The sequence below is a fragment of the Anabrus simplex genome, chromosome 5 (genome assembly GCF_040414725.1).
Source record: "Anabrus simplex isolate iqAnaSimp1 chromosome 5, ASM4041472v1, whole genome shotgun sequence".
Lineage (NCBI taxonomy): Eukaryota > Metazoa > Arthropoda > Insecta > Orthoptera > Tettigoniidae > Anabrus > Anabrus simplex.
The window spans coordinates 97423927-97437026 of NC_090269.1; the positions used below are offsets into that span (position 1 = coordinate 97423927).

Genomic DNA, 13100 nt, shown 5'->3' on the forward strand with positions numbered 1-13100 from the left:
ACTTAATTGACACTTCATTTTCAACAAAAATTGCTATAGTGATATTTAAAACTGGATGGATTGCTGGTTGATTTCCTCACCAGGGGAATGACAGTGAATGCTGCCAGTTACTGTTACACACTGGAGCATTTGCAGGTAGCAATTCACAGAAAACAACTTGGATTTGTCTCAACAGGTACAGTGTTGCTGCACGACAATGCCAGACCCCACGCAGCTAACAGCAAATGTTTATTATGGCGCGTCCAGTGGGAGGTACTGGGCCAGCTTCCCTACAATCCTGACCTGGCACCCAGAGATTTCTATCTCTTCGGACTACTGAAAAAGCACCTGGATGGTAAGCGATTCAATAACGACACAGTTGTTCAGCATGCCATCACGACGTGGCCTCAGGGAGAGGATGCAGATTTCTTCCAGGCCAGCATCAATGCCTTTGTGTACCATTGGAACTTGGACAAGAACGATGACTATGTAGAATAGTAATGTGTATCAGTGCCCTGCTACTGTGTATACAGTACTTATATCTGCCTGTAAAATAAAGTTTCTCTGTGCAAGTTCTTGGTACCGTACCTTATTTTTCAAAGCTGTCTTGTGATAACTGACTTGAAAAGAGTAGGACCAAAGAGTCTATCCAAACAGCTGTCAAGGAGAGAAAAAGGTTTGTGGTGAAAACAGAGCTCCGAGTGTGTGGTAAAATTAGTATAGCTCGGGACCGTGACGTGCTATGTACCATGAGGTAGTGTTTGTTTTGTCTATGCAAGATCTAGCAATATGTGTAAAAAGGTGTGCAAGAAAACTTGATTAGATGTGTGAGAAATTGTGGAACAGTTGAGTATTTGGCAAAAATTTCTGAAATACTTCAATATTTTAATTTAAAAGTCAAAGCCTAGCACAAATGAAAACAAGATGTCCAAGACTGGGTTAAGAGAGCCTACGTACAACGTAAAAATGCTGAGATGGCCAACCACCACAAGCCCCAACAGAGTATGTGCAACTTACTGCTCCCATCTGGCCTATGGAGCTACTGTAGGTAACACACAAGATGTCATCGAGTTGCTGGAGACTGGATACACTGTGATTTCACAATATTCATAAGAGGTGAGTTCAGCCCCCGCCCAAATCTAAACTTTAAAGAAAACCAATGTTTAAAGAGCCTAAAAAAACACCTCCAGATCAGAGTGACTGATACATATTTCAACACCAACACACATACTGAAAATGTTAAGAACCCTTTGTCACACTTTATCCTCAGTTTAAAATGCAAACAATTCATCTAACAGCTGAATGTGGAGGTTAAATCAATATACTACAAAATCACAAAGATCAGTTTACAGCAGTGACTCCCAAACTGTGGTGCGCAGACCCGTGGACTCCACGATGAATGCTGATTTTACTGATCATATTCTCTGTTTCTCAAAAAAGGTTATAAATTTTTATCTCAGACTGTATCAGCAATCAGTAAGTACCATTAGATGGCCACAGTAATGCTCTGAATCCCTTCCCATGAAGGAATATGGTTTCACTCAAAGCCGCACCTAAACTGCACTTTCTCTTTCAGCAATAAGAAAATAATTTGGAATGTCAGTTTTTATATTCCTTGCACCACAGTAACTCATTTTGTCATGTACTGTGGTTAAATTATTGTGTCTTTCAGTGATCATAATTCCCCAAGTTGGTGTAAAAATGGCGTGATTATTAAAATCAGTTTTGGTACAGAAACAAGATAGTGAAGAGCTTTCAGCTTCAACATACAGTGGAGGAAAAAAAACAACACAAAAGTTCAAAAATATCAGGATCATTATTTACACCTGGGATTCACGACGCCCAAATAAACTGTAAAAAAAGCCTCACCACACTGCATTATTTAATGTAAGGCTATTACCAAATTGGTTCAGAAGAAAACCATACTTTTCAGTGTCGACTCAGTGTAACCTGAAAGCCTTTTAGTCTGTCGAACACAAATTATAACACTATAATACCTGTAAACATTTTTTTAATGATTTAAGTTAATGATTGCAATGAAGTAAGAAACTAAATTAAAGAGTATCTTGTAAGACATTATTTTTAGTGATAAATAATAACCTACTAAAATGTCCAGAGTGGCTAAGGTTGAAACTTAATTATTATTTTCAATAAGACGATGTAATATACAAACATTTTAATATTTAAGAGGTTTTTCAAATCTTATTATGGATTAGTGTGTCAATGGCAAACCATAAATGTAAGTTCTAAAACAATGTTATCATTGAATCTTGTAAGAATATTTATAGCTGATAATGTTCAAAATATGAACGAAACATGTCCCATGTTTTAATATTTAAGCAATAAAATAAGGATGAGATCCTCATTTTATAATTGCTTTTAATGGATTGAATAGGTGGATACAAAAGTTTTATTGTTTCATTTTTAATATACTTTCAATACGGGAAAATAAGGATAGTCTCTTGCAAAGCTGTCAAGTGACGTCACACTGTAACACATTGCACTCTTTGTTAGATTAGCAAGGGGATGTGATACTGGAGCACTTCATTAATGTAAGTTCTAACTTTCAGGTATTAAGGGGTATAAACAGAATTTTTTAAATTGTTTCTAAATTTCTAAAAAAATGAATCAAATAAAAAAGGTGTGATTTGATAAAATCTAATGCTGTTCTTTCAAGAATGAAACATGTCCATTCTTTGCTTAGTAGTGTTTTTTTTAATACATATGTTACAGTGTTATAATTAGTGTGACAGAACGAAAAGCTTTAAACTTACAATCATATTAAATTCACAAACTCTTACACACTTAATTTAAATTTCAGAACTACAGACTGTACATATACAGAACTATTTAACCTGCACCTTAAGAATATGGATATTATAAACAGAATATGTGAAGTAACAGTGAGAAAACAAGCCTTCTGCGCAGGGAGCACCATAAATAGCTTGTCCAGTGAGTAGTCAGCACAAAAGGAAAGTAGTAGGAGAGGGAGCATGACAAGCTGATGCTACACATTTGGCTGTTGGTCTTAAAGTAAAGAAAGTATTGAAATGTGATAAAGAAATATGTTTCAAACTGAAAATAAAAAGCTGGAAACTAATATTTAAAAACAACAGTAACCTAGATGCATTAGATCAGAGTTTTAGTATATATGTGTTCTGAAGATCTACATTTTGCACAAACTAGTATGTAGGACCCGCAGAGCGATCTTAATTTGCCTGCTTCCTTCTTGAGACTAGCTAGGAGAGGGAGCATGCACTGTCAGGTGCCTCACTCTCCTGAGTGATGTCACGTGCGACCATACTTCACAGACTCTATACCTTATCACAACTTCATATTAACATACAGAACAAATGCAAATTTAAAGTATTCTAACTCTTTAAGCCCTTCTAATCATGAAATTACCAGCAGCTCATCAAAGACAGGTACATCTCCCCTTGTGCACTGTAACTACATTGCCCTACAAAGGAGGCTTGCGGTTGTGTCTCAAAAACGCACTAGCCACCAGCATCTTTGAATGGTGTGGCAATCCAACCAACGAGTCAGCTGCCATAATGGGGCAAAATGCTGGTAAGGCCTGAAGAGGTGCAATATTTTAATATTCACAATTGATGAAATTAAATTATATTTCCCTTCTGGGACCTTAAATTTTAAATGCAAATGTATATTACTAAAATCTTCTTTCCCTTAAATTATCTTCTAATCACTATCAGACATCATCTATTTCATAACTACTCAGGTGTTACGTTTTACCTTCATTGTACACAACAAAAAATTGCAGCAAATGAAGTTTCCAAAATTATCTGCTATATTTCTTACTATTTGACTGCAGATTGGAGTATGCTACTGAGATTTCAGTTATTTCGATTATAAATATGAGGATGAGGCAATATCTTTTGAAGTTGAGCACTTAACTACAACAGAAATAGGAAAAACAATTACACAAAATAAAGGAAAACTGAATGATGGGAAATTAGTTTCCATCTATAGCCTTCTGGAAACTGAACTATATAGTACTACTTTGTTCCATGTAATTAATTCAACGAAGTAGCTGAAAATATCAAGAGGCTTGAGCCAGAAACAAAGGAAGTCTGAGAATAAGAAGAAGAGAACTGTTCAACCTGAAGCCCACATTCATGCAATGAACCATTATTTTTTGCACACCATGAGATATACTGTACATATAAATAAAACATGGCAACACAATTTTGAAAATAGAAAGAGAAAAGAAGATTCAAAGGTAGCCTACTGGAATGTGATAAAAGCCAGCATGATCCCCCAATCTTATTTAGTCCAGTTCACAAGCAGCTAGGAGTTCAAAATAGAGGCAAGGGGTGTTATTTAACACAATTCCTGGTCTTCTTCATACCTAAGTATCAGAACTTATCTTGAAAATGGAATGTCTACTCCCGGTGGAGGTGCTTAGCCTTGTATGTGGGCCAGCGACACACAGGACAATGATGGTTATCCTGCTGAAGCCAGAGCATGATACAGCAGTGATGGTAACTATGTCCACACGGCAAGCCACACAGCACAGACCCCCACACGTACGTCTCCAAACACACGGCACACTCCGAGGTGGGGAGCATGCCTCCAGGAACGGAGCCACTCTCATCTCCGCTATCCTCGCAAAGCCCGTTCTTACTACTGATCACATCGACACAGTTACAAGGCTCTGTTAAACCGTATGGTAACAAACTACACCTATCAGACTTCTTATCACTAGACTGCCTAAACTTCACTGTGTCTAAGGAACACGTACAAGAAATGCGCTGTTCCTCGCCGTCCATCAGCCGCTCGATAGCTTGAGGGGATTGGCAGCTCACTTCTACTGTTGAACACTGTTTGGGTGACGATTCCCAGCCTCGGAACCTCCATATGGGTAACTCTTTGATGTATTCATTAGGAATGACGGGCTGCAGCCAGAGGTTGGGAACAGCCAGGCGTTCTATAAGCATCTCGATTCCATCTTCAAGCTCCAGCTCACTCGGCGGTAGCGGCCTGCTCAGAGTTGCCATGGGGCGGAAGAAGCAATTGATCCAGTACGAATCTACAGGTAGCACTTCCCACCATGGATGGTCTGACTCACTTTCTTCCTCAGCTTCAGCTGCACAATGTCTCTTCAATAACCATATGGCCAATACACTATACATTAAAAAAGTAGACAGGAAGATGTAAGGATATCTGGAAACAGTCTGCCAATCAGTGCGTAACAAGCAGCCTAATTCTGTGAGGCTGATGGTTCTCACTACCACCAAACACTTGTCCACAAAATAATTTACAGCAGAAAATCTGTATGTTGCCAAGATAAGCAACCAAACAGCAAAAAGCCAGAAATTATAACTGATGAGGATCCAAAGACAGCGAGCCAAGTGTTTCCACCATAACTGCATGGATACCTGTGTGAAGAAAGTGCATGCATTTTTATCACTGGATAGAATAAAACACAAGATATTTAGAAATACCACCAAAGATAAAAGATTATATTAAAACAATTTTGATTCCATTACATCAACAAGGACAGAGCATAAAGGGAAGGAAGATCTATGAAAAAGGACAATGGAAAGGAAGAAAGCTGTTTCCAAAATAACACAAAATATTTTTCAAAAAGAAAGCACCACAATACACCCTTCTCTCATAGCCTGCATTACACTATCCGGAGTTCTTAATAAGAATAATCTTACTAATTTTATGTCCCATTAACCACTCTCAGCTTTTTTTTTTGAGACAATGAGGTGCCAAAAACTTTTCCTGCAGAAGTTCTTTTACATCTTGATGATGTTTTTAAATGTCTGGTCTGTTACAGTACTTCTGACATAATTGGAACCAGTGGCCTTATTGTATAGACTGAGACCTTGTGTATTCAAAGCAGGAAACATTTAAGTCATATTGTCTCCATAATCTTAGTCCAGCAGTGCAATGCTAGAAGACCCCTCAAAACAAAGTGTATACTCATGTGTCAGTGTGTCATAGCAAGGTAAACAGATTTACGTTGTTATTTGCAGAGTTCGTATGCCTTCCAGCACAAACGAGGCATCTTAACAACGCACAAATCATAATACAAAACTTGTATGAAATAGATGGACCATTATAAATAAATTCTTATAAAGAATTGACATTAACTGAAAGTCAATATGGGACTGAATGTGAAATTTATCACTTGTAACAATTCACAAGAGCAGTGACACTGATCCAGGTACGGTGGACTTTTTGGTGTTTTACCAAGGACTTCAATGTCTACTCATCTGTTACTTATCAATTATGGAATCAATACAAGACAGGTCAATTCACCAGGTGGGTTGTACAAAGTTGTTGACACATCACAACCCAAACTGACGACTGATATTTGGTCATTTCTATGTTACGTTGTAATGCTAGTGAAAGAGAACCCCAATAAGACCTCACAAGGAGTATGGTATCCGATCAGTCTGTAAGAAACAGGTTACATGAAAGGAACTTACGACCCCATTGACCTGTTTGAGTGCCTTACTTAACATGGCAACATTAAGCAGCTAGCCTTCTTGTTCACCTGTAAACATGTCAATTGGCAACTCTGCAATTGGAGAGCTGTGTTGTTCACTGATGAGTCATGATTTTCTGCAACTCAAAGTGATGTATGTGTATGGAGAGGCCCTGGCTCAAATACATCAGTTTTGTATTGGTAGATTTACCAGCACATAGAAGAACCACTATGGGACAAAATTCTGGCATCTTTCAGTCTCCGAAAACCTTCAAAGTAGTTAGTGGTATGTAAAACCAATATTTATATTATTAGTGATGGAAAGGCAGAGGTGAGTCCCGAACTGAATCCTACTAAACATGTGTCTGACATGCTTGACAGATGTGTTCGTGGTCATCTTGTCGTTCCAAAGACTCTCGACGAACTTTCACAGCCTCTCATGGGATGGGATGAAGAATGAGAACAGATATCACAGAGTGACCTTCGTAGAGTTCTAAGGAGCATGCCACATAGGTGTCAGGCTGTGAGAGAGGCTTACAGAGGGCATACACAATATAAAAGCTCTCAAGCTCAGAAGAAAACCAAACTGGATGACTGGACGAGTAGCTATTCCCACTTTATGAGAATCAAATGATTTGTTGTGTACGAATAATACAGATATATCTAGTAGCATTGCTAGTTGTGAATTGTTCTGTGCAGTATGGCATACGTTCAAAAAACATGTTCTGCTAATTCTTTGACAGTATATATCAACAAATTAATGACTTCTTTAAGCTATATGAACCTTCAAACTTAAAACACATGCTATAGTATCACAGTGAAGTTTTACAAAAGGGAAGTGATTTTACTGTATTTGAACATTAGTATGAAATTTTTTACCAATGACTTTTATTAAATAAAACTGATAGTGTAATGCAGGCCTATGATATTTCAAATGCAATGTATCCAAAAATCATTAGCACTAAAACACAGTCTATTTACACAGAAAGAATACTGTCATGCAAGAACAAAACATCAAATGAACAACTGATGCATATACACCAACAAAATAATCAAGCATTAAGAACACCAGAGGAGAATATACATTACAACAAGGTATGTCCAGGCAATGAAGTGGAGCGAGACACTGTATGTGGGAGTGCTGTACTACATACAAATCTGGCAGTGGAGGCATGCCCCATAACCAGTACACTTCTGTGGGTGTTGTTGGATTGTAGATAATATGCAAGCCATGCTTCAATTTCTAGTGGTTAGGGGCTAAGAAATTAATGCAGGCATGTCAGACAAGCTGCGTGCAGGCTGTTTTTATTCCTGTGTGGTCTCGGCTGGCACACACTGCCTGGACCGGAGAGATTCGAAGGAGATGCGTTAGGGGCATACAGTATTACTTCCTTCATTGTGAGCAAGGTGTGCTACCTCTAAATGACAGCTGTCCTTCACCAATATCATTAATAAGGCACCTTAAGTTGTTAATTTACATGAACTAATAATAAACAAATTATTGATTTATACAAAGACAATAGAATTTTAAGCTACTTAAATACTACAAACATTAACCAAATATTAAATGAAGACATGTTCAAGATATATTAAATTAATAAATTAAGAGTATTCTTGCTGACAAAACAAAGGTATGATGCAATAACTTAAAAGCATTCTGGCATTGTGGTTTCGCTTCTTCTGGGAAAAAAAAAAGTCGCCTAAAAGCGATCCATTTATGTTCACTGACTTCCTGAGCCCTGCTAATGTTTGCTGGCAAAAAATCTGTCAATGTTTAGGCTTGATTGTGTGGCAGACATTATTTTCATTACTGCATTAAGATGTGTATCTGTTAGCCGAGATTGGAATCGATATTTGTTAATCTTTATCCTGGAAGTTCACATCTGGAAGTACTTCCAAAGATTGACAGGATTTCTGCCGCAAACTTTCAAAGTTGTGGGAAGCATAATGGGACATGTGTTCGGTAAAAATCAATAATTTCCCTTTCCTTGTACGCTTGTTTCAGCCGCGTGTCACATATTAACTCCATAGATTCCAGTTGTAAATTCTGGGGTGCATCTTCTGGTTGAACGTTAAATGGTACAGAAAAGATTTGCAACTTTCCTTTCACAACATCAAGGTCCTGAACCCTCCTATCCTGTTCGTATGTGCATGATGCTGAATGACGCCGGACATAAAACCATTTGCAGACGACATGCCTTTTACACACTAAGCACTGGGCTTCTCCTTCACGTTCGCGACTTAGGAAAGAGTGCGACCTATCCGGGTCAAATCTATCGTAACTTTTCCTCTTACCAATCTCGTTTTGCATCGTCCTTTTATTTCTCATGGCACGAAGAAATCTGATGTACTCAACCCTACCATGGGCGAACGTACTGTCAGTTCAACTCCCCTCCCTCCCAACTAGAGAGACGTCGCAAACGTGCAAGTTCATTTCTAGGCCGTACGATGTCTTACTGTGGGCACAGTTTGACATGCCTACCTTAATGTCACGGATGTTAGACGATTGCCTTTAAGATCTTTGTCGATGTTCTTGAACAAGGTTTTCTCTGAGGCCATTCGTTGTGTTGGTGGGTAGTTGAGAGGTGTTTGTTTGACACAGATGACCAAACCATTGCATGTAATTTGAATGTATTCTTCAATGGGTATATGGTCACACCTTTCACAAATGACTTTGGATGGTGTGAATAAACACGAGTATTTGCTATATACTCAAATTTTCTGAGCATATACTCCACTTCATAAGAATGAAGTTCTTGAGAATGTACTCACTAGCTGAGCATACACTCATGTAATGGAGGTGGTATAGTATAAACTCACATTTGTCAGTCTAAGAGTAGATTCTTATCTGTGGTATGAGTCAAGGAGAGTATCTTTTCAGATTGATGAAAATATACCCACTCTGGTTTGAGCAGGGCTGGTAGGTGTCTCACATACAAGCATGTACTGATTTGTTGTCTTGAGAGAATGAGATTAAAAAATGGCCGAGTTTATAATAGAGTGGTTACTCATGGAATTGTTTTCCAGGAGGGAGATCAGCATGTGAATTCTAATAAAAGGTCTATATCATTTTTCAAAATTGTATTTATTTGGTCCAGGGAAACTGGAACAAGGTGTGCTATTAAGAATATAGTTAAAGTAAAAGCATTTTTAAGACTTTCAGGTCACCCTGGATTTCAGTGTGGCATAGAGGACTTGGTATCCATCATAAAACTGTCTAAAAATATTGTTGAGGGTATGTATGCTACTTTATCATGACCAGGGCCTGGATTTTGATGACCTAAAAATGTTTAAAAAATGACCAATAAAATGACTGCAAATATCCTACAAAATGACCCAAAAACTTTTTAAAATGATCTAACAATTTGAATGAAACTGACAATTTAATCACACAAAAACTGCAAACAGACTACGTCATTGTATGTTGAAATGATTTTAATAGGTACCTAATATAATTTATTATTTGACAAATACGAATTATTTGCACACAAATACTGGTTATTATTTCAGTCTACTGTTTGGCAATCCAAGTTCTGTGTTCTTTTCTTCAAGGAAAATAACACTTCATGGTATGTGGAACTTTAAGGCTGCAACATCTGAAGGAAAAAAAAAAAGAGAGAGAATTTTGCTTTTAGGTACTTGAATTCTTTATCGAATTAGAGGTAATAAGAAAAATATGTACTTAAAATACGACAGGCTATACAGGCTTACCTCACTCCGCGTTACAGTAGATGACTGTGACCATTCATAGATTCTCACAGGAAAAAAAAGAAAAAACAAAACAAAACTATGATTGTTGACCAGCACGTTTCTGTACTTTGAAAAGCTCCTTTCAACATCTACAGATGCTATTGGAGCATACTTGGAGTGCACTAAATCACTGGATGCAAGTTGTTCTTCAATGCCAATAATGCTGAAATATTCACCCGCCAAAATCCGAGAGATGGACACTGCCACACCAGAATCGTCACAACTGCACTTTAATTTGCCTGTGGCTGTTCTGACTAAATTGATCATTTTTTTCTAAAGCCACGCCTCTCTCCTGAAGACGTGTAATAATTGACAACAAGGAACTGAAATTTGCTTTGATGCACACCAGTTTTCCCTCCATTTGCATATCCAAAAACAATTCTTGAGCCATCTGAATGGCCTAGGCATCTTGTACGTTGAAAGAATCTATTACATGCTTCACTGTCTCAAAGTGGGCACAATAATAAATACAGGCATCGATTCAAGTACCCCACCATGTGATGCAAGCCTGCGGTGGTAATGGAATGTAGGGTGCTTGGGATCTGAAAAGTTCCCTGCGTGATTGAGCCTTAGTAAATACCATCTTAGTTAGGGGCACAAGCTTGTCAACTTCACGGAAATTTGATCTGACTTCTTCGGCCACTCTGTGAAAAGCCTGAGCTAGGCAGATTACATGTACCATTTTTGAGTAAAATGCTTTGATTGCATTGGCAGCTTTAACTATGTAAGGCACTGCATCAGTCATAAAGAGCAGAACATCGTCATACCTTTCACCCTCAGGCCATAGCAGTCCCATTGATTTATCGAAGAGGCGACATATTATAGAATGATTCACAGATTGCAAAACTTCGGTCGTGAGCAAAAATATTTTTCCATATATTCTAACGTACCCACGATAACATTGACAATGTAACAGCCCTCTACATCATTGGTTTCATCGAATGAAACAAATATTTTGTTTCCACAGACTACTTATCTGACATTCCTTATTGTGTCATCAAAGCATTGGGATACATAGTTCTTTCTCAGAGTAGACTCATCCGGAATTACACAGCCTGCATACCTTTCTAAGAAATCTCTCAGTTTAATACTGTTCAATTTCCAGAGTGGAATGTTTGAAAAAACCAGTGCTTCACACAAGTCTTTACAAAACACAGAGGAAGTACTGCCATCGGAGGATGACTGTGAGAGTAACAGTTGAGAAACTTTTCATTCGCTACTATTTTGGATTCCAGGTATGTGCTTCTCTCGACCGATATGTTGCTGAACGGTAAATTCCTATCTCTTGCCTCTTTCACTTCACATATTTTGCAGAAAAGAATTTCACCATCGGTGGTAAAAATATCCTCACTGAATTCCGAAATTATTTGTTTGAAATGAACAGCCCTAGATGGCATTTTAAATACACTCAAAAACAATTGCAGCCGATAACACGAAGCCATTTGGCACACATATGGTTGCACTGAGGTAACCAGACTGATATTACTGGGCCTACTGTTGTCTGTCTTCCTACCCCATCCATCATTATCGCTTGAAAGGTTTATAACTACTAGTAAGTTTTCATAATGGCTCCTAAGAAGCCTCCCAAAGCCAGACAGTGCATGGTGCCAGCATACAAGATCTCGTTAAGCAGGCCATAGCCGAACAGTTGCAGCTCTACGAACTGAGAGTGGAGTACAAGGAAGCTGTCAAACAATTACAAGATCAACTTCAGACTAAGGACAGGGAACTTGTGAAAATCAAAAGTGACTTAGGCAATTTCCTGGTTTGGAGCATTGATGGAGTAATATATAATAACAATAATAATAATAATAATAATAATAATAATGTTATTTGCTTTACGTCCCACTAACTACTTTTACGGTTTTCGGAGACGCCGAGATGCTGGAATTTAGTCCTGCAGGAATTCTTTTACGTGCCAGTAAATCTACCGACACAAGGCTGACGTATCTTCAAATACCACCGGACTGAGCCAGGATTGAACCTGCCAAGTTGGGGTCAGAAGGCCAGTGCATCAACCGTCTGAGCCATTCAGCCCGGCAATTGATATACAAAGAGGAACAAATAAGTATAAAGTGTGCACTATGTAACAGTTAAATGAACTAAAGTTATATGTGGGAGAAAGTGTCGCAACATTTTTGTAACATCCTTTTGTAGTTTAAATTTAAAGTTATCCTCGTAGTATGTAATAATCTTTACCTTTAACTTTCTATTAAAACGTAATTAGTAATATAATTTACTTCTGCTTGCCGTAGTGGTAGATTGGTGTTAGCAGCAGTAGACCGGGTCCAGTGCTTTGTTTTTGTCACATTTATTTCCACTTATACCACTGCTACATTGCCATTATCGTACTGATTGCTATAAATTGTTTCTTTCCATTCCCATTATTGTCATAATCATCTCCAATATAACTTAGAACAACCTATATAGGCAATATAAATTGAAAGTGGAGAAACTGGATTCAACTGCGCTCAGTCCCTCTGGTAATGAACTTGAGACAAAACAAACAGGCACCCCTCCTATTCACATCATCATCATCATACAGTTCCAGTTTCCCGGGTACTGTTAATGAGCCTCTTCCACTTCTTTCTGTCCATATACAACTTGTCATGGAGAACATCATCCACTGTCCATCCCTCTGGCAACTAGATCAACCTTGATCATGTCCATCCATCGGGTTTTAGGTCTTTCTGCAGGTCTTTTCCCCTCCACCTATCTTTCCAAATTTATTCTGGCTGTTCTTGTAGGCTCCATCTTCATCACATGCCCGTACCACCTTAGTCTAGATGTGCCGATTCTGTCTAATAGAGATGTCTTTATTCCGGCTTCTTTCCTCACCTCCTCATTTCTTAACTGGTCCTTGGTCTTCTAGATGGTGGATCAAAGAAATTTCATCTCTGATGCTTGCAGT

The 13100-nt window shown here is 38.2% G+C and overlaps 1 protein-coding gene across 2 annotated transcripts in view; it reads right to left on the minus strand.

Annotated features, from left to right (window-relative positions):
* Nucleotides 1-2533: 2533 nt before the first annotated feature.
* The window catches only part of LOC136873799 (E3 ubiquitin-protein ligase RNF103), a 151036-nt gene continuing 140469 nt past the window's right edge, over nt 2534-13100 (minus strand). For both annotated transcript variants that reach the window (XM_067147045.2, XM_067147044.2), the window contains exon 6: nt 2534-5378. In XM_067147045.2, the coding sequence (XP_067003146.1) occupies nt 4383-5378 (996 nt within the window). In that variant the 3' untranslated portion in view covers nt 2534-4382. The remainder of the gene's footprint in view (nt 5379-13100) is intronic.